This window comes from Hirundo rustica, chromosome 9, assembly GCF_015227805.2.
Source record: "Hirundo rustica isolate bHirRus1 chromosome 9, bHirRus1.pri.v3, whole genome shotgun sequence".
NCBI classification, from domain to species: Eukaryota; Metazoa; Chordata; class Aves; order Passeriformes; family Hirundinidae; genus Hirundo; species Hirundo rustica.
In genome coordinates this window covers 22401530-22425053 of record NC_053458.1, presented here as the reverse complement: position 1 = coordinate 22425053, position 23524 = coordinate 22401530, and the positions used below count along the sequence as shown (strand labels likewise).

The 23524-nt window shown below is 37.2% G+C and overlaps 1 protein-coding gene across 4 annotated transcripts in view; it reads right to left on the bottom strand.

Moving 5' to 3' along the window:
* The window catches only part of DENND1B (DENN domain containing 1B), a 151173-nt gene that overhangs the window by 74036 nt on the left and 53613 nt on the right, over positions 1-23524 (bottom strand). For 2 of the 4 annotated variants that reach the window (XM_040072614.2, XM_040072613.2), the window contains exons 4-8: positions 21816-21865; positions 13988-14107; positions 4818-4887; positions 2903-2983; positions 260-319 (exon numbers count right to left, since the gene is read on the bottom strand). In XM_040072614.2, coding sequence (XP_039928548.1) covers positions 260-319; positions 2903-2983; positions 4818-4887; positions 13988-14107; positions 21816-21865 — 381 coding nt within the window. The remainder of the gene's footprint in view (positions 1-259; positions 320-2902; positions 2984-4817; positions 4888-13987; positions 14108-21815; positions 21866-23524) is intronic. The other 2 variants (XM_040072616.2, XM_040072615.2) reach the window with 1 other exon arrangement.

Sequence of the window (23524 nt, the reverse complement as noted above, 5' to 3'; positions counted from 1 at the left end):
TTTTGCTCATTGGTTCAAGGGTTTGATTTTCGTAGCAGTTTTTACAAAAGGATTATGATGCACACACACTTAGCTCTGAAGCTGGATTTAAACAGAAAAGGTACGTTAATATTAGACGGGTCTTTTAGGCCAAAGACAGCAGCAGAATTCCCGAAAGGACAGGTATAAATGAGCCTCAAATCAACAGAGATGTCCTATAGCAGGTGATTATTTCTTTAATTATGATAGTTTTTAGATAGTCAGTGCCTTTTAAACTCACCGATACAAGACAAGGCTGTTTTTTCAAAACTTGCTCACTTGCAAAAATCATCTCTTGGTTCTTATGCAAGATGGGAGAAAGATTGAACAGTTGACTTCTGAGTTTTCCAACAAGAAAGGCCAAAGCTGACTCTACTGCTTGTAATATTGGCTGAATAAGTTTCATTCCTTTTACTCCTCCCCCATTTGAATTCAGACTTAGCTAGACTTCCCAATAACGACATCATTAAAAAAAATAAATAAAAACAAAAAAGTGATCTAAATTATTTTTAAGCTCAGGTTTCATAAACAAATGACCACCTCAAATTTCAGCTGCAGAGTGTTTGTAACTGGGACCAACAGGTGAGAGTAGAACTTGGTCCCTAACTGGACAAAGGCATTTTGATGTCTCCTAAACAAAGATTGCTAGGAAACACCATGAATCCAGATATTGCATGTAATTTATGCAAGTTATGCACACACAATCCTAAGGACCACTGTGGTCTGCCATCCAAATCCTGCTGCAGAATTCATGAGCCTTTACCCTGCAGCATATCTGAGTGAATGAAATTTGAACCAGACTGATCCTGACACAAGGAAAAGCCACCTCAGGATGTCATTTCTACAATTATTTTTTAGACTGTAATTTCTTTTTAAGTCTATTACTACTGGTGGTTCCAGTCTGGCTTTTCTACAATATCTGAGGATCAAGGAAGAAGCGTCAGCACAAAAGACTAGAACTGAAACCGGCAATAAATATTTCCCTGCTCCCCGCGGAATTACAAAAACAGAGATGCCTTTAGATCCAAGAAGCATTGGGATTCCAGCTGACCCATTCCTCCCTGCTCTGCTCTATCTCAACCCACAATATTTGCTCGACTGTCCCTGGAGCCAAGCATTTGGCAAGAGGTTTACATTTTGATAACCACTGTTCAGCAAGAAAGATTACAAAACCCTTTGATATAACTGGGAACAAGTCATAATTGAGAAAAAACAATTCCAAAATCAGACAACACTGAAATCAAACCAACAAGTATTGACTTTATAGCAAGCAGTCTGTCATTCCAGTGTAGCCAGCTGTATTCACCAAGACAGCCATGTCCACATTCCCCACAACATTCATTTTGAGGTGGGCAAGTTACAGACATGATGAACTTTGTGAAAAATACAAGAGAAAATAGATTTAAAATTTCTCTATGTCCCTTTGAACCACAGGAGTTTTGAAAGATATTTTATAAAGCATTTTAGAGTTGCCAAATTATAATTGATTGTAATACTATAATTAATGATAGCAAAATATTATTTGAGATACAGAACTATTTTTGGCAAAGGTGCTAGGAGAAACATTACACTGACAACAGAGAAAAAAACGTATAAACAGAAACAATTCCAACAGCAGCCTCAAATCCAGTTCATTGTTCTGGTGAAAAATAACACACAAGACTGGAAGGACTTTCAAATACAGTTAATTAGCACCGTACAAAGTGGGAAAATATTAGGTTTCTACAGCCTAGTGAAAAAAACAAGGAATCTGAATTATGAAAAATTAAAATAAAATAAAGGTAGCATTCTGTTAAGCAGCAAGGATCAGTAACTGCTGCAACAGAAGTGGTAAGCTCCATTTTTCCTGCCCTCATAATAGGGCCAGATGCTTTTCTAGAATCTGTGCTTACTTTAATTGAAGTACAGGGCTTATTTCTAAATTATGTGAGCTAAAAATCACAAGAAACCACACAAATAAGGTGAAAATAAATAATCTAATGATATTTCAGTGTGTGTGTAAGCAAAGCCTTTACAAAATCACTTCACAAAGTCACCGTGTCCTGCAACATGTCATGGTTCAATCAAGACAGCTATTTGCACACTGTGCAAGTGCAGTAACTGTACAGATGCTCTGAACATGCACAATGGCTCAGCAGAGGCTCTGCGCTGGCTTTGTATTTCCCACAAGCTCTACAAATGTGTTTAAACATGCATCCACAAGCTAATTCTGGTTAAAACTTCAGAAACCCTAACAATGACATACCCACTTTTTGATGTTTCTGCAGCAACGCCATCCTGCCCCACTATCACCATCCCATCCCACATCACAAAAAACCGGAGCACAAAAGCAAAGGAGGCCTGGACATGTTATTTCACTGAGATGTGCTGAAAGTCTCATATAACAGAGTGTACTTCTACTCTTCTTCCTACAGCATTTTTGTATGATTAAGCAAAACTAGGAAAAAGGGGAAGAAAGACGGGAAAGCAGCCAGCTTTCACAGACTTTTGACCAATCCTGAAACTGTACCTACTCAGACATAAGAGGCAATAAAACTGAGTTAGTGTCTCCTGATGCACAGCAGGAGAAACCAAAATTGTCTACATGAAACAGCTGGAAGCACAAAAAAAGTAGTTCTAGCACTGTCAGATCCCACTGCAGTTTACTTTCTCATCCATAGAGCAGAATTCAAATTTCTGCTTCTTTATGACTACAACTTTTAGAAAACAACGTGAGACAGAGACAGACTCTACCCTGCACAGAGGAAAAAAAAATATGTTGCCCAAGCCAGTTAAGGATGGGAAGCAATACAAATTTACTCTTTCAAAGGGTTGAGGCTTCTTTTTCTTTCAACTTTATCTATTATTTCATAGTCTGTAGGAATAAAACAGAAAAAATACTTACCACACTTAAACTGACTAAAGCATTCGCCTTTGGCACTGGATGGCTGTACAACGATTTCAACAAATCATTTGAGTCATTTTCCTATAGGGAATACATTTTAAAGGTAATTAATTATCATATAAAAACCAATTACCATTTACTGTACATCAAACTACATATTGACAAAGAGATATAAATATTTAATAACCAAAACAATCATAATTCATAGTGAAGTATTTAAATATTAAGTGTAACATTCAGGCCAGCTTTTTATCTCATAAAATGATTGTATCTGCAAGTTAAGCCAATCTCTTACATGTTTCCCCACCCAATCCTTAAGGGACTCCCATCATCTGCAACTGAAAACTGGGATACCTTGTCTAGCTGGTCTGTATATTCTGGACATCATCTTCCTAAAACTGTTAGCCATCATATATATTTATTTAGATTTTTATTAAATATATTTCATCAAAACACATAAAACAGTTAAGGTTTACTAAAATGTACTTGCAGCTACCTGGTTTAACTGGGATCTGTCACTTTGGTGTCTAGAAGGGACATTTACTTAGGAAAGAGAAGTGATTGGAGCTTTTGCTGGTTTGGGGTTTTCCTTCAGTTTAGGGGTTTTGTTCATGGAGATTAAATTCTTTATGCTGCCAGAGTAAAACCAAAAGTATCAGTGGCAAGCCAGGGACAGCATTTAAACGAATTGTTTTGAGTTTACAGAAAGCTTCTGCCTCTCCCTGTAAGAAGAGGCTGCTACTGGAGCTCATAGTAGTAAGAAAGGCTTTGGGTCTAGCTCTTGGCCAGATGAACAGGGCCTGGGCCAGGAGGGAGCAGCATCCTCCCACAGCCTCCTCAGCAACAGGTACAGCTCCAGGCATGGAACAAACTGCTTCCACGCATGCTACAGCTCTCTGACCCACCAAAGCAGTGCCTCAGCAAGTAAAACAACAAGCCCTGCTACCTAAATTGTTTGAAGTAATAACAGCAATGCCAAGCACTGGTGATTGAGACAATCCCTATCCCCTTCTCTCAAGTACAACCTTAATAACAGTTTTTTCTACTACAGTGAAACAGGGACCCGGACCAAGGTCTAATTATAGCATCTGTAAGACTTATATATTCCACTTCACTGAATCACACAGCTAAAACCAAACTTTCCTATTTATCTTTTTACAAAAAATGTCATCATTCTCTATAGTCTATTTATTATAATACATAATTATTACTCTATATTTCATGTATTTTTGAAAGGTCAGCTTTTCCAGTATACAGCATATGGCTAAATATTGATGCTTTTTTTTTTTTTTAATTGAAATCTAATACACTAATATAAAGCAGAAAGGTATAGCTTTAATGTTCTCAGTAAAGACAGATGCCAGTAGCTCCTTTGCTGTGTAATCTTGGAATACCTCTAATTGCTCATGAATATGCAAACTAAACTATCATGATTCTTCACCAAATGCTGCAAGTAATTTTTGTCTTGCTACTTGAGATGTCAGAATTACGAGAGGCAGTTTTTAGTTAATATGAAGGGTGAAACAGTACATCATATTTTATACAGCTCTGAACAGACGTGTTTGCAGCTGATATTCAGATAGTTCCAGAGAGCTACAGTTTACAATCAATACGTCATGCAGCTCTCCAGTGATGTGACACGGCTCACACTTCACACAAGACCTGTTTATGCTGAGACTGACACCTTATAAAGGTATATTTTCAGCAGCTTTTTTAGAATAATGTGGGATTCAAGTGACTGTGAAAGCTGTAAGTTCAGATTTTTTTAATTTCAATAAGAGGAATAAAACTTGCTTCTAAATCCTACAAAACCTTAAACTTTTAAACAGCATAGAATCCCTTTACATTATTTGAAATGGTGACATATATTTCAAGGAAAGTATTTTACACAAAGAACTAGAATATGTAAAATTACCTGTTCTTTAGCCAAATAATCTGCCAGGGTATTTAGGAGCTTGTAGTATACCTCAAACCATGGTAGGTAACTAAAACAGGAGGAAAACAGCGTTTAATAAAATATCCATGTATTTTTCCAGTGCTCATAAAATACCATGATTCATCTGACTTGCATATTTTTATAACATCTCTGCATATAAATAAAAAGCATGTCAAACTTTTCCCCAGAAATTTAATGGCACATCACTGACAGACAGTATAGATAGATGGTGTCTTTATGCTGGACACCTGCATGAAGTTCCATTAAGTGCAGATTAACTCACAATACTTAAGACTTCTTAGTATTTTCAAGGCACCAAAAAACATTTGAAGCATTTCCTAATCTCATTCCCACTACCATTACAGATTTCAGTAGTTATTTGCAATTTTGAAATTCTACATCTTCCTATACCCGGTAGACTGACAGACCTGCTGCTTCCCTGGTGCGTGAAAAACAACTTTGGGCAGACCAGGTAACCACTATTTGACCAGTGGTGCAATGTTTTGCAATAGTAGAGATGTCACATTATATGTAAGAATATTGGTCCCCCCATAAAGTCCTTTCTCTAGATAAAATTAACTTCCAAAAAATAAAAAAACATTCACCAATGTTGCAAACACAAACACATTAATACATCTATACTTAAGAGACTTTTAACACAAGTCTGCAGTCCCTGAGCACAATAATCTGAGTTAAACAATCCAAGACAATTAAGACTTAACTGAAGAGTGTAAGAAAATAAACTCAAACACAGTGGTATAAGTTCCAATTTGCCATCTTCTAAAGAAGATACCTTTAACAGTGATATCATCAGGGACCACACGCTACAGAACTTTCCACCATGACTATTTAAGATATTAAATCTGATAAACTAAATAATATCAATATAAATAATGTCTTATTTACAAGTTACACACCTTCTCATGTCTGCTAGAATTTTATCACAAACATTATTGAATAGGTAATATTATAGTTAATACTAGTTGTTTGAGATTAGAAGTGGGAGCTAGAAAGGAAATAGTGCCTGAGAGGTTTACAGAACATTTCATACCCATATATAACACTACTACAGACTTCATTCTTCAATGCAGTGTAAATCCACAGATGTATATTTCTTAAAGGCTTTAGTGCACGCTGTGGACAGACCTTAAATTTCAGATTTATATATTCCAGGAAATATGTTAACTGCAACTGCAAAAACCCAGTGTGCAGAACCAAAATGTTTTCCCTGATAGGAAAAGGAAAGCTGTCAGGGGGAAACCCTGGCTGGTAGAGAAGCCAAGTAGTGCTTTGTGCAGTGAGTCCAGTGAAGGGTTATGTTTTCTTTGTAACACCTATGTTCTCAGTATGCAGCTGGCAAGGCTTTAGAAACTGATCCTGATCCTTAGGGTAAAGAAAAAGCACAGCAGAAATCCAAACAGTTATAGCTAATGCATTTTCTAGCAGTCTTTAGTGTCTTTATAAATGCCTAAATACTGCCTCCTAAAAAAAAAAAAAAAAAAAAAGAAAAAAAACAACAACAATCAAACACCTCCCAGAAAACCAAACAAATAAACCCCACAAAAATCCACTGTGAATTTACTCTTGCCAAGCCAAAGATACAAAGGCAATGATTTCATTATTTCCTTTAAATCCATCATACTAATGTCATCATCACACTTTAACATATATTGTGCTGGCTATTAATCAAAATATCAGTCTCCTAATGCTCACAGACATTTTTAGTGCTTGGTATTGCTGACAGTGGTTAAGGTGTGAGGTTATCACATCTGCTTTTCAATATATTCTTAATATAATTATAAAATTTACTTTACCACACCTTTGAAAGGCTACTCACTTCTTACAGGTGTGAACATTCCATGCCCTTGTAAAACACCCACCATATCAGCACCTAAAACATCTGATCTTTGAGCATTCTTTCACCTAGGACTCCTATTATCTTCTTAAATCGTGCTAACCTGGTTTTACACATCACTGAAGCACGGCACAGAGAGGCAAACAGAAATGGTTGTTCGCTGCATTGTTCAGAGTTTCTGCAAATGTCAGAGCTGTGGAACAGCTTCACAACCCAGAATTACAGTAGGGACTGTTACAATGTCCTAGCATTTTGTCAAAGTCAAGGTACAAGCTAGGTATAAATCACAAAGAATTTTTATAACACTGCACACACAAATGGGTAAGACTACCTAACGGCTTTCCAGTCTCTTGCTATGACCTCTGTGTTAACAGTACATACAACCCCAGCACATTTTGCTGTAGAATACTCCAAAATCTCATCTGATCATATATTTTTGATAATGAACATTTAGGAACAGCCTTCTATAGAAACTAAATTCTCCTGTTTCAATAAAATGTTAACTATACTTCTTTTCTATATGCATGATCTTAGCTCCCCTATTACTGAAAAAAAGAAAAATTAAATGCAATTTTTAAGCATTTTAAAAGGTCAAATTAATTATTTGAAATTAATGAACCCTAACAGAAAGCCAAGGGAAATTTTTATTTCATACAGCAAGGCATGCTGACCAAAGCACTGGCATAGAAATTTCTTCCCTTAACAACATCAGGTTGATGATACACTTCCATGTCTTTGTGTAACAAAACCACTAAGAAAAACATCCTACTTGACCATAGTTTATGAAAGTCAGTTTCCTTAATGAGCTGAAAGAATGGTAAAAGAATTGCTTTAAGCCTAACCACAGACACAAGGTTAATATAATTTCAATGTGCCTCTTAAACCTGAAAAATTAAGGAAATCTAAACAAGTACTCCATTACATTATACGGTATGAACCAAAGGCTGCCAGAACCTATCCTCTGCTTCTTTTCTACATAATCTTCAGTTCTTTAATAGTATGGCCTAATTGCAAAAGCTTCTGTCAATATTTCTAATTAAAATGTTCTTCAACAAAATATTACAAAGATCTACTAGAAAGCAAAAAAAAAAAGTTTCTTTTATCTCTTTCTTTTATGCATTTGGTAATTGTAATTAATTCAGCATAATAAATAATCATTATACCTGTTTTTTTCACAAACAATAAAGTGTGCATTTGAATGTGTGCATATAAAATGTATCTCTGCATTGAAAAGTAAACACTGTTGTGTTTGCTCATAATAAAGACACCATCAGGTGGTTTTTGAGATTCTCAGCTCAAAGACCAAGTACAAGCTCTTTGCAATTTGTTAAATCCTCAAGGCTGTCAAGAAACACTTTAGTTCTCTTTTATCATAGGATAATTTTGGAAGCATGTTTGTTAATAATCCTATTAACTGATTTGGACTACTCTAGTGAACAGATTTATTTGTAGGTAAACACTGGATGATATAGGCTTTACATCTTTATCCAGAATATCATCTTGGACATTGTATAAGAAATCACAGAATCCTGTAGGCTGGAAAAGACCACTGAGTACAACCATCAACTCAGCATTGCCAAATCTACCACCAAACCATGTCCCAAACACCACATCTACCTGTCTTTTAAATCCCTCCAGAGACAGTGAATCCACCACCTCCCCAGGAAGCCTGTTCCAGTACTGAATAACCCTTTCCATGAAGAAGTTTTTCCTAATATCTTAAACCTCCAGTGGTGCAACTTGAGGCCATTTCCTCTTGTCCCATGACTTATTAACCAGGAGAGAGCCCGACTTACTTCACCCTCTTTTCAGGTGGTTGTAAAGAGCTGTAAGGTCACCATCCTTTTCTCCAGGATAAACACCCCCAGCTGTCTCAGCTGCTCCTGATCAGACCTGTGCTCCAGACCCTTCCCCAGCTCTGTTATCCTTCTCTGGGCTTTGTCCAACATTTCAACAAATTTCCTGAAGTGAGTGGCCCACAGCCAAACAGAGTTCAAGGTGCTGCCTCACCAGTGCCAAGTACAGGAGGACGATCCCTGCCCTGCTCCTGCTGGCCACCTATTCCTGATCCAAGCCAGGGTGCCCTTGGCCTTCTTGGCCACCTGTGCACTGCTGGCTCTTGTTCAGCCACTGTCAACCAGCGTCCTTTTCCATCAGGCAGCCTGCCTTCCAGGCACTCCGCCCGAGCCTGCAGAATTCCCCATACCAGGAATTCTGCATGGGGCTGTCGTGACACAAGGACAGTACCCAGCACTTGGCCTCCTTGGCTTGTTTGGCATTTGTTTGTACGACAGCTAAAGTCCAGAGGCATTATGGGTCAAAGGCTCGTCTTAGCTTGTCCTGTTAACAGATCTTGCAAAATTATTTGATCTTTGCTAGCACAGTACAGAAAATTCATCCAGCACCCAAATGTCCATCAGCATCTATTAGTTGGGTAACTGGGTTTTTTTCAAGTCAATACAGAAATGCATTATCTGAAACACATAGTTTTGAAGTGGCTGAATTTAACAGAGGGGACCTGGAATATATTACTCCTCCTAACTCAGAACTGGCACACTAATATGTACATTAATATGTACCTTACACACTAATGTGTACCTTAATGTGTTAAGGTACACACTAATATGTACTTCAACAACAGATAAAATCAAAATTAAAGTCCATTATCAGACAAATCTCACCACCATATTTATATTAACAGAATTATTTATGAGCAGTCAGTACATTTCATAATTAATTAGCAGTCTTAAGAAAATGTCTAAAGATTATCAATAAAGCCCCTTCACAGTAGAGAAAATAGAGGAAAATCTGGGCTTTAATGTTAAATTTTAATGTATTTGGAAGTCTAAATTGATTTCAGTTCTTAAACTATGCAACCACTACTGTTTTTTTATTTATTTTTCTTTAAATGTAGCCGCTGTCCTTGCAGTCCTCAAGTTAAAAACAATAACTGTTAGAAAAACAAACATGTAAGACAAGCATAGGACAACATCCAAAAACATACCCCAACTTCTTTAAATATTTCTTCCATAATCATGATAAACATAAAAACATGGACAATATTAATAAATATATATTCCCTGATGGAGAATACAGGGGTCTTTTTTTTTTAAAGTACAGCCCCTGTCTGTCAGAAAAGCAAGAGACCAAGATCCTTCATGGTTAATTAAAAACATACTTAGCATTTTCTCTTAATCCAAATGAGCCACAAGGCAGGAGCTCAGACTTTGAATAAAAGTCACGCACAACCCTTGTTGCCATAAGTAGACTTCCACCTCGCCAGTGCTTCTACTACAGCTCTGATAAAACTTTTACATTCATGAGTCAAAGGTTAAACAAAGGAGAGGAAATGTTTTCTGTCAAATAGTCAGGTAACCACTAACAGTCCTGAACTATCAGCAGGAATCTAACTTCTAGTAATCAAATAAAACTAAGGAAACTGCCTTTCCGTAGCTAAATGTCTAATGTCTAGGGGCTACTTTTCTGTCTGGAAAATTGACACAAAATGTGTAAAATTGAAACATTCTGCTTCTAAGGGATTTGCCTAAAGGAAGAGTGAAAAAGTTTCAAGCGTGGTCTGAACTGAAGAACTACAAAGCCTCACCACATAAACCTGTCTTCCTTATTAAAGCATTTCATTTGGAAACATAGGTGACAATTTTACAGTCATAAAATTAATGAAATCTAAGACTGAGCATTTTAATGATGCATTTTGTGTTCCTCTGCATACCTAAGGTCAACCTCAGAGTCCATCAAGAGTTTCAAATTATTTACACTCTGTACTAAAATCATTCAGGTAATTCAAAATCAATTTCTTGTAAATGCAGAAAGTAATATTTCCACTGCAAGCAGCAGTGATACTTAGAAACAAAACCCAGAAGAATTAAGTCTACTAGTATTCAAAAGCAGACATTCAAGTTTCTACTGTGCCACGTCAAACCTCAACTAGCAGCACTATTACCCAAAAATAGGAAAAGTAAAACTAGGAGAAAAGATCCAGTATAGGATATGAGCTCAACAAGGTATTTTATAATATGCCTATTGTGTATCCCTTGTCTTACAGAGCTGCATTAGCTCAAGAGTTTGCGGAGAGGGAGGAGGAGACACAGCAGGATTCCCACCTGAGAGAGCTTCACAAAGCAGCCATGCAGCTTAATGAAAAGAACTAAATTAAATAAAACTTGCAAAGGAATTACACAGCACTTCTGAATAAAAATCCAAGAGTTATTTTCTCATCTTACTATGGTTTAGCACTTTGAATTTGGCAACTGCGGTCAAGCTCTGCACATTTATTCTAGACAACACAATATCACAATTAAGCTCTTCAAACAAAAACACCTGAGAAAGCTACCTTGAGAAATTTTTATTTCACTTTATAAACATAGAGAGTATTTGAAGAATACATTCTGATTTGAAAAACAATTCTGTCTACACAATTCACATACGTGCGTATATAAAACGCAAAAAAAACTCCATAAAACTTATAGAGCAATTTTGAATGTACAAATATATTTTCTGTTTCCAACTACCCAGTTTAAAGCAGGATATTTATCCTTTAATTAGTGTTTGAGATGGAGAATGAATTATAGAGCAAAGTCCCATAAACCACAAGACTTTAATCTCAGATGCAGCTTTGAGTTGCTGGTGTAAAACCTGAGGACAAGTAGCCTGTACTTCAGCCTTAAGTTAAGAATCCCATTCAGCAGTTGAAATTCTATCTCTTGAGAAGACCTGGCATAGGTTAACACATGGTTTGGTACTACCCACAAAAGACATGCACAAGGGAAAAGCTGTGTCCTGTTCCCCACTCAGCAGCCTACCCAAATTTCTACAATATTTCCTTCCAATCACCTTGACTGGCTTGTTCCTGCTCAACTTTAGAGATTTAGTTACATTTCAGTTATTTATGACAATTAGACTAAGTTTTCTGTATTTGACTATCTCTAATTGCCTTTTTAAAAGCCTCAGTCAGTAATCTTATTATACTCCTCCTGTCCAAAGGGGTACATCCATGTGCACATGGAGAAGGCAGCTAGACACGGCATTTCTGTACAGCTGCACCTCTGTGTTTCATTATATAAAAGTCCATGGCTACTGGGCACCAACCTGTGATGAACAAGTAATCTGAATTGCTCACACATCAGCCATCATGTATAGACACACAGCAAGAATAATTTTATATCGTTTTGATATATGGAAAAAAGTGAGGTTGAACATGCATACACACTCTTTATATATAAAAACAGCATTCATTTGTTTTATGGTGTTTTTTCAATTTAATTTAGTTAATTTAAGAACAATAAGCATGTGAAAAGGAGAGAAATAAAATGCCCAAAGAAAACTGCTTCGTGAGTCTTCTTTCATTTGGCCACCTCTAATGAATTTTGGAATTCCGAGCAAAAGACAGACTGGCTACTAGAACACATCAGATGCAAATAGTGGTGCATTCTTTCCATCTGAGCTAAACACAACACAACACACACACATATTCTGGAGATAAGCAGACTAGCCAGCTACGAGTACAGTGCTATGAAGCTAGTGCTGTTTACGCATTCAGCTGTTCATTGTAAATTTGAAAGTGTCACAATAAAAGAAAGAAAGGCAATGCTTTGGATACGGTTCAGTGAAAAATTACAGCTTGGTATTTTCATTTTCCTACTGATTTCTACCAAGTAACAGACCATTGACTAATCTCTAGCTCATGCATGTCCATGGGGAAAAGTTAAAAGAAAAACCCAGTTTACACCAGCTGAAAATTTACATCCTTTGCTTTGCAGCACTCCATACAGTTAAACGTACCTGAGAGTGCATAACTGATTAAATGTTGTTACAACCACACAAAGAACGCAAAAAATTTTGTTTCTAGCTTGATGAGGGAAGAAAATATTAACTCAGAGAAAAGAGCTAAAAGCATATATATGCGTTCTCGTTCTGGGCTTTAACGAGTCATAAAAAAAGGTATCATAGAGAAAAGGGTTAAATATTATACATTCCAAAACCCTAAGACTTAAATCCCTCTGAAGTATTACTAAAGACATATTTCAAAGATCCCAGAAAGTAAATTAATTTCCAGAATAAAATATTTCCCTTTTGCTACTTTCATTATATATTAGTACTTTCTTTTTCTTTGCAATATTTGGAGCAAACATTTCTTTTTAAATTACTTGCCAAAAAGCATCCAGCGTATTGGCTCTCAAAATTTGGTTGGCATCTGTTTAAAAGCTCATTAAAATCTTGATGAGCTCTTCCTAATAATTTTAAGTACTACTCTACAAGTCTCTATATTGGCTGGGGGTTTTTTTTCTCAGTGTTCATTTACTGATAATCCTTTTACAAGCTGATGTTCAGTTTTTACCCCTAACTCACATGGTCTATCCTAACTACACCCTCCACAACTACCTGGTTTCCAAGTTGTCCAAATACTTGAAAACCTGCTCTTCTCCATATTCTCCTCATCAAAATTCTCCAAAATTCTCTCTTTCCCCTTTGCTGCCAACGCATTTGACTCCTCCTCTCTTTTGTTTGGAGATTCTCACTTTAAAAGCAATTTAAATCCAATTTTGTTCTTCCTGTTTGCTGCTGAACTGGATATTCCCATCTCCTCTATGGGGCTTGCAGGCTGCTAGGCTCTTAATTGAAGTTGCAAATTTGTCTTTAAATGGGATCACTCTGCCTAAAATTTAATTAAAATGGTTTTAGGACAGCTAAACAATTGGGGTTTTTTGTTACCAAATCAATTATCTTAAGACAAAAGAAAGAAAAAACAGTGGAAGAAGCAAAGTATTTCTTTGGGGTCACTCTCCATAACATCAGTATCTCTTCTGCAACAGAACAGCATGCTCTCACCTTGTGAATTCTCTGGATCTGGTGTTTCTTATACTAGATATATTCTGGGCAAAGAACTTAGAAGAGATAGCCAAAAATCTCCTTTCCAAGGACAGGAATACAGAACAATGCATTTATTGTTGAATTGACAAAGTGCTTGTCAAAGATCTGATTAGAAAGTAAAAATATCCACATAACAGTCCAAGCCTCTAAGGCTGCTATGTATTTTTCTCTGTTTTTAACCAGAGATTTCACGTTATTTAAATAAAATTATTTAGCTTCACAGAAGAATACCATCATATGGGGCTTGGGGCTGCTTTTTATGTGAAAGCAATGGTAATGCTGCCATTAGAAAAGCAATACACTGAAAGCCTAGTTAAACACATTAGCAGGGAATTTGTAAAATATAAGTTTTATCTTGTATTTTTTATATTCAGTCACTGACTCAATTTTTATTGTACCACCTTACCTTAGAATACAGAGGCAGATCTTGCCTCCCGACGTCAAACGGCAGAATCCAAACCTTTGCTTACTTTCAATGTCGGTGAGCACAAAGGTGAAATGCTGTCCTACTTGGTTTTGGGACACCCTGAAAAACCAGATACAGAGCATAAAACAATTAAAACACATAAAACATGAGCATTTAAGACATTGGTCTCAAGTGTTTTCATGCTCATCCTCAATACAATCCTATTGTCTGCTGTTCTTTTCCAATTCTTACATGATCTTCTACAGCAGATTACCTAAGAACCTGCTAGTAATGATTAACACCTGCCATTTCTGGTTCAATCTTAGATGACCATGCTGAAAATTCATTCCCAGAGAAGCTGAAAATCATCACAGACCTCAGTCTACCAGTCAGAGAGCACAAATACTTTTTTAAAATTTATCCCTTGTAACATGTGGCTGGGGGGTTGTTGTGGTTTTTGGTGGGCTTTGCTGGTGTGTTTTGGGTTTTTTTAAATCTCCAGCAAAATAAAATATAGAAAATCTTCCCCCTAGGGAAAAAGAAAGTAGCAGTTGATCAAAGGGCAAGAGAAGCTACATAGGACACAGGGATTTTATACTGTTTAACACATGCATGACAAAGGTTTAAAGATTAGCTAAGTTGCACTGCTACCCAGCCTGTAGAGTCTCCCACTCTTTTCAGTTTGGTTTAGCCTCTCATGAACATAAAGTCACTAGGATGAACTAAAAGCTTGTACTGAGCATACAGCATTAGAAGACACAGTTAGTCCAATAAAATCACCCATAATTAATGGATTTTTTTTTCATCGGGTAATTAAACTCAAATCATTAAAACAAGCACTCTCTTCAGTTGCCTTCAACAGCCTGGAACAATCTAGTCCTCTCTTTAAACACTGCAAATACTTAATGGCTTGCGCTCAGTCCCTCCTTGCTCAGGTTCTGGGTAGTTGGGATGCTGCACACTGCACTTGGCACAGAACCATCCATAACCACACCTTACTTGTCAATTGTTTTTAATGTACCGTGTGCATCTGTGTCAGGCAAAATGCCTATACACAGGGCCACTTGAAAAATTAGATTTAAATTCAGATATTTTCTATTAAAAATAGCCCAGCCAAGTTATGAGTTCAGTGAGAAGCATTTCCAACGCTATCTCACCACCTCCAAATCACAATCTTCCCTTTGCTTCTTTAAGAGAGGCAGCTCCATGTTTGGCAGTGTAAGAGTGGCCCAGCTTGAAAACCGCTTCCCACAATATTTAGGAAGAGATATTAGCAGCAAGTCCCAGATTTTTAATATGAGAAACACTCCAAGGCTAAAACTGAATTTCCACAAGAACCGAAAAGTTTGCATTAGGTCCCGTTTGCTTCAAAAGAACAGCTAACAGAAGCCAGTGACCAACCATACATCGGGACGACATTTTCTGTTCAGTTTAAAATACTGAATTAATTCTGGGTTTCTAATTTAAGAGGTCCACTAAAGATGTGGGAGCAGCAAGAATGCCAGTTTTTCTACTCCTCTTCAGTAGAATTAAAACTGACTATATGTAAGCCTCACCACAAAAAACAAAGGATAATTGGGGATTTCAATCGATAGATGACCACAGTCTATAAACCAGACACATAAAACATTCCACAAGTGCTAGGACTACAGTTTTAACACTTATATAGCACATTCCATCATGCAGACAAACACTGGCCAAGTGACTTAGGGTTTGTGCCTCTCCGTTTCACTGCAGCACATTTGGGTTTTTCAGAAATCAAGTCTCCCCACCAGAAACAGGCAGCAGCTCCTGGCCCTGCTACCTGGCCCACAGCATTGATGCCTCTCAAATTTTTCTTAGCACAAAGATCAGCACAGATAAAATGAAATTGTTACATACCAGACTTCCCTCAACAAAATGTTATCCAGACTTTTTACTGGAGCACAAGATAAAGTAGTCCAGCTGCAAAACCTTTCTGCAGAATGCTGGTCTAGTCGGCTGTTTGAAGAGAGCATGATCTGCTCACTTGCAAGGGGAGAGAACAGGCACAAATCGTTCCCAACCAGTGCTGACATTCTCCTCACTCATTCCTCCGCCTTGCTTTTGTCTTACTTTCAACTCTTGCCCTGCATGCTTACTTTCAATGTTAGTTCAACAATAATAAATCACTAATAATGAAGAATGTGTGTAAATACTTATTAACCCTGCAGACTACAATGGGCTCTTTCAAGGTTATTATAGTTCACTATAGAAATAAAAATAGGTTTTAAAATTTTCTATGCACCTACACAATGCAGAAAAGGCTCTTTAGTACCCATGGAGTAGGTAAAGAGTAATTTTAAAGATTTTCGTTTATACTACAGCCATTGCTCAGGCCTCTTTTTAAGGGAGCCTGGAGAGAGTTGATCAAGGCAGGAACTGAATCTCTCCTTCAAACAAAAGACAGCATATCTAATTCCTAAATTTATTCTTTGCTCTCCATAAAAACCGCTCTTCTTCCAAGTTCTTTTGTTTAGGATAGAGCAAATGTTCAAAATTATGTTTTTCTTCAAATTTTATAAATTTTTGAAGAGTTTCAAAAAATTTAAGACCTTATACATGGGAATAGAGATTTCTGTTTTCTTTTAAAAATAAGTCATACTGTCATTGTTACTTATAAAATATCATGTACATGTCCTTGACCAGCACAACTAATATACACAGGTCTGGCTGAAGCTTTGGTGGCTGCTACTTAAACCAGAAAGTTTCACATGTATTACAACTCCCAAACTTACAGAGAAAACCAAACCCATCAGTCAGTCATCCTAATTTCCCCCAAATCAAAGAACAGAATAAAAACTGCTTCAAGCAGGAATTTGAAAACCAGATGTTAAGGTAGTGGTACAAGCTGATGGACAGCCTAGGGAAACAGTAACACTAGGTTGGGCATTCTCCTTCAGCTAATTGCTATCTCCTAATCTAAGCTTCAGGGACTGTTTTCCTCACTTCCAGCCCTACTCCAGGATCCACAAGTCCATAGCTCAGTTTCCCTGTGTGGAGATGTCCTCTGTTCCAACCAAGCTATTTGATTTGAGCTTTGCATCCCTAAAACCCAACCCTTTACAATTCAGGGAAAAAAAACCAACCAACCAACCAACCAAAAAACTGCAGAAGATATGAAAATGGGCAATGCCACCACCAAATATGAAAATCCCCACAAATAAAAAGCACAGTTAGCTTATTAATGGGGTTATGTTTTCAAAACAACAGAACCACTAAAAGAAACCACAGCTACTGAGTGGAGTCTCACTGGGAGTACTTAAGTCGGAACAGAAGCCTGTCTGGAAGCTCTGTCTCAGGGCCCTGACCATCACACCTAGCCAAGGGTCTACAGGAGCACATGGCAGCTCCCGTGGCATTCCCAGGCTTCCTCTCAGACAGGTGCACTTGTGCACACACACAGAAACCAAACAACCCCTGTTTGAAATGAACAGTTACACTCTTCACAGCACACACTGCAGCCTGTCCTTACACTTTCTCACACACACACTCACTATTACACAAACATGTGCCATAACGCAGTGAGACACAAGATGCAAAGAACTCGGTTGTGAGTGGCTGCTGCTATGCTTCTGAGTTTGCAACACCCCCTTGCAAACTGACCGCAGTGCCTGAAGGGTACAGGAAATGCTACAGTTTATTTATCTTCACCCATGCAGCCTGAAATACTTTCTTGATTATTTACTTTTCATTCTCAACTATTTACTCCAAAGGCAAAATTTTTGCGTAAGGTGTGTTATAACCGCCTTTCACAAGATCTGCAAATCCAACGATTTTGAAGCATTGTTTTACGCTTTGCTTGATCATAGCTGTGTTTCTGCAGACCTTTAACACAACTATCAACAGAAACAGCATTAGCCAGGAACAGGAGAGTGGCAGTGATGTCATTCCTGCTACCGTTACTCATCCACTCTAAAAGATTATGAGTTAAGTAACTGGCATGGTAATTCCCATATTTGAGTGACATTCTGCTGCTAAGGAGAAATCCTCTACAGCAGCAGCACCATTGATTATTCTCCAAAATACAACACTTCCCAGTGACTGGGTGAGCACCATGGGGGAATTAATGAGGTCCACATCACCGTCTCCATGTTGATCCTACAGGCAGTTCCCAAAAGAGTTATCTAAAAGAGGCTTGTGCATTTCACATTCAGCAGGAGAAATGCATCCTGAAAGGGAAAAGACTGAAGAATGAAAGGAGCAAGGGAAGTACTTATGGTGGAGAGAAATGGCAGACTCAAAGCACAGATAAAAATGAGGGGTCAAGCAGTGACGTAGCAGAGCTTCAGGCTGAACCTGAAATGGCTCCAAAAGGAACAAGAGAAGCTGCATCCTCACTAGCCATCAGCCAGCTACGCAACTGATGAATGTGGAAATTGAGGTATGGACCCTGCAAAGTTACACACCAGTTCTGGGTTGAGAGGGAAAATATAAAAGATTGCTGGAGAAAGAAAAGTGAAGCAAACCACACAGGATTCGCACAGAGCATTCAAGCAACAAGGAAGGACAAAATGGTTTTGTCTGAAGCATTAATATTACTTTAGCAAACATTAAAAGCAAATTAAAATCTCTGTCCTCAAATGTTAAATCCTCCTAGACCATACGAAAAGAAACAAACTGAGTACCAAATAAAAGGGTCTTTATTTTTAAATATATACAAACTCTGTTGGAATGTTATACAATTGTGCCATTATTAAATATAAAATAATTTATTCACAAAAAGAGACATAGGTACTCAGAACAAATGCTCAAGAACTTCTATGATGTAATTAATTTTTAAATCCCTTTAAAATCAAATGTAAGCCATAACTAGAAGTAACAAAATTCTGTGTTTGTTTTCAATAAAAATATATATATAAAACTCAAAGTTTAAGTCAGGGTCAAAGAATTTTTTTTACACCATTGTGCCTCTTTTGGCTTGACTTTCAGTTTCAATTTAATGGGAGTTACCTCTAGATTTTAAATTACCATTCACAGTATGTACTTTTGATAATTAGAGTGAGTAGTATAGAGTTATTTATAACATCTGCATAAAGTATGCCTGGTGAGATGACGCAAGCAGCATCAAATAGTGAGAACTAAATCTGGATCTCTATGATCCTTGCAGGATAGCGGATAAAAGAAAATCAAATACATGTTCTCATTCCTTTTTCAATTCCTTAAGTAATTAATACAGGCGACTTGAAAGAAAACTGGTGACAATGATCTTACTACTGGTGCTTTAACTGTGCTTTAACTTTCCTTTCTCTGTAATTTGAAGAGCACAGATTTCCTACTTTATTGAGTTTTGTTTAGCTAGATAACAGAATTGACATTCCATTATCTATAATTCTGCTGTGTAGTAGAAACCCAGAGGCAATCTACAGAACAGTTACATTTTTAAAGTATGTTGATCAGCAGAATCAGTGGAAGTTGCTACTTTTGCACTAGTAATTTCTAGCTCTTGATAGGCTCAGACAATGCTTGACGTATTTTATATACATAAATATACATATGTATATTTGTATATAAATATACATATATTACAGGTTGAGAAGCCATGCTCTCTGCAGTACAATGTGCCCAATTAATAAAATAGATATTTTCTATTTCTGTTCAAACGTTTCCGTTCAGAAATTGTCATTGAAACTGCCTGTAAAATACTTGGGAGTATTAGATGTACCATCTATCATGATCCTGTATACTAGAGGAAAACTATATTGACACATATATATATATATCCATCAGACAAGGGAAAGCACATATATGGCTAGACAAACACTAAAATGATTTTAACATCTTAAATGTCCAGTGGAAAAACACCCTATAAAAAGGAACTTCAGCAGTGTTTTTCTTAATCTTTTTATTTATCATTCCAAATTTCAAAATAAAAATAATTAAACTGAGAAAGCAGAAGACAACTGGTTTTGTTTAAAACAATTGGTGAGGTGCATCCACACTATACAAAACACTTGAGCTGAGTAGAAAATGGCAAACATATCATGCATCCAGTATAACTTGCCAGTAGCCGTCCCCACTTTCCTGAATGAGCTTCCAGCATATCTGTCTTTTTATCCATAACAGATCTGCCCCTCCTCGAGCTGTTCCATTCCCATGATCCCATGTTCCCTTTGGTTCTCCCTCAAATCCCCCAGAACTCAGCTCCCGGCTCCGCAGGGAGCTGCAAGTGCAACACCCACTCTAAGGACCCCACGGCACTGCCTGAGCATTCTGCAAGCCAGACGGATCAGCTTCATTCCTCTCAGCCCAATCCCAGCTTTCAGGAACTGCCACTCCTGTCCAGCTGACAAGTTTTATGAAGTTTGTAGAGATTTTGCACCTTTAAGAACACTGCTTTACAGTCAAGCATGAGGCCAACACTCAAAAAGCATCTCTGGGGGATGTTAAACAAACAACAAACTTCCTTGAACTTTTTCCTTTTTGTCCTCTTTTTCCTTGTTTTTTACCCCTTTAGACAATCAGCTAAAATACATACTTAGCTAAGTTATAAATTCAAGCATTCCTACAGTTTATTGCGATCATCCTCTTCATACAAGCAGCTAAGTGTCTTCTGAGTGGTTCAAGAGAAACAGTTCAGGGAAGACAACTTATTTGAAAATAATTATTTGCTGCCACTGATTATCTTCTTGCCACTGGATGGCAGCAACAGAACCTCACCTTTTTCTGTTATCCTCAAATTTTATTTCCATTATTTATCTTCATTATCAATTTTAAACAGAATTCTGTACATATCTTAAGCACATTAAAGACTTTAATGATTTAAAGCCAACACTGACAACCGTATTAGTTAAGTCATTAAAACAGCTTAAAGGACAGTGAGTTTAACCAGTTCATAACCCAAACAACTTAATTAGATTCAGCTATAAAAGACTAAATAAGTCTAGTTTACTTCAGGGAAGTTGTGTTTATAAAGGTCTTTATTTTGCCAGTGTGTTTTGCTGCAAAGACTCTCTTCTTTCTTCTCTACACACACCAGTTTTTCCAGTACCAACAGCAGCTTCTTGCATCTGACAGATGCTTCTCACCTCCAACTCACCATCTACAACATGCCCATGTTGTTCTGAAACTGGCTCAACCTGAACATTACCTGTGTGTATCTTTTGTTAATTACGCAAATCAAGATTTTAATTCAATTTTTGCCAATTCCAACAATACAGGTTTTCCAAACCGAGTGAGTCCAATCTATTAAAGAAATTACCATTAACCATTTTGACAAGCCCAAATAAATATTTTCACTAATAAAAACATTTTATATGAACACTTTAAATTACTGGCAGCATTACACGGAAGCCAAGCTATAACTGATACCAGAAAGGCAAGGACTAATTAATTATAAATAATGGTCTTGATTCTTCTCTGAGAAAAATCAATTGCATATTCAACTACTTCCATGTAATTAAAGTCTTAATTTCTTTGAACTCAAACAACACATTTTCTGTACTGCTCAGTGAGTTTTTACATCCTGCTGCACCGTAACATTTTTAATGAAGCTTGCTGCTTGAAGGAAACAGTGTTATATCCTTATACTAACACAGATGGTGCTCACAATTACAATGGACAAAGCTGGGAGCTGGAATGTAGCTCTACCTGGACAGAGATATTCCTAAAATTCTGTAAGGATTATATTTTGCTGTGATAGTTTCCTACTAGTGACTTCATCCTTGAACAAAGGGCACATTTTCTCATCTGCAGGTGGAAGTTTAGGGAGTACATTATATTTGCCTTTTCTTTAAATCCTTGCCAGTAATTATGTTAATAATAATTTTCTATGAAATATTTTTAGATAAATAATAACTTTAGCACATACCGTTCAACGTCAAAAGGAAAGCAGAACTTTGGAACGCTGTTCAGCACTTCCTGAAAATACAAGCAAAAGAAATGAAGTTAGGGTTTTTTTGAAAAGCCTTCTGAAATGTTTGTTTTTTTAAAAAAATGGCCAAAAAGCTCATAACAAATAGTAAGTTCAAGGAATATATGATTACAAAAAATACAACACACGTTCCTGGACTGAAATAATTGATTATTAAAAAGGAATTAGGTTTGTGCTTTGGCAGATTGCAAAGACAATGCCATAGAAGCCCCAGGAGGGAAAGGCCTGGCCTGAAGGGTATTAACACCCTTCACATCCCCGCTGGGATTCCCTTCAACAAGGCCATATGGATTTTACAAGAAGCACCACACCATATGGGTAAGCCACGTCTGCTGCTACTTGTACCACAGACTAGCCACAGGGACTTCTGACAGATCCTGGCTCAAAAATACAAACGTTGTTTCAATTAAAATGCAGGCAGAGAAAAGGGAATGAAGTTGGCAGCAGAATGAATTACAGAGGGGTATAACAACTCTATACATGTTCCATAGTCAAATGCTGAAAATGATGGAAATCGTCTACTGGTCCAAAGCAGAAATTTATATGATTAACCCTTTGGATTTCACAAGCAAGCTTTTGCTATCAATAAAAGAAAGGACGGGTGGGGGGAGGCAAAATCCACCAGATCTACAGTCATACTACAGTATGAAAGGATAATGTCTCTCTTTCCTGCAGAATTTTATTTAAGAAGCTGTTTAGTGGCAAATAAAATGTGTTAATTAAAATATAAAAATGCTCTCAAACTAGTCAACATTTTTCTTTGAAACAAAACAAAACAACAACAAAAAAAGTGAATTACCAGATCATTTAGCAGCAAATATTAAACAATGACTTCACAAGATCCTAGAAAATAGGTTTTATTTCCTTGCTCCCAACTGGGAAAACAAACCCCTTGTGAAATGCTTCAGCAAGAAGAGACAGTTGACATCAGTGCAAGTTGGTCAAAGCTGCAGAATTCCTTTTTTGTAGCAGCCCTACAGACCTGTATTTTTGTATACAAGAGCCAGCCCACAAGGTTTGTTCTCAGAAGAGAGCACACAGATTACAAATTTCCAGGGCTGCACATGAGAGTTTAAAAAGCTGATTTAAGGTGTTAGCACTCCACAGCCTGAACACCCTGTTTACTGCATGTTAGACGATCACCTCTCATTAGGGGAAATCGTGTATTTAAATTCCTACACACTACAATAACTATTTACTTCAAACATTCACCGGGCTCAGGGGATAGTGCAAAGTATGAAGAGTCCACGCAAGTTAATCGGCAAGAGAGGAGCAGCTCAGAAAAAGATGCCCGTGACTACAATGTGTATTTTAGCTGCAACATTTTAAGGGTATATGACGTTCCTCAGTAAATCTTTATGTGATACAAAATCAGGAAGTCAGTGTTTTTAGAATTTCCAAGTCATAGAAGAGATTTCAATAAATCTTTAGAACTTTCACTTTGCTAGCACAGTGCATGAAAGCCTCAGATGTGTGTTGGGAAAGGTCATTAACTCCATTAAGAACAGCAGTACGTAGAATACTCTTCAAAAGGAACTGCTTAAGCACCATTCTGCCTGCTCTGAGTGCCCACTGCAGAAGAGTGAGAAGCAAAATATAAACAGGGCAGGTAAGCATTGGATTTCTGCAGTCAGGAACAAGCACAC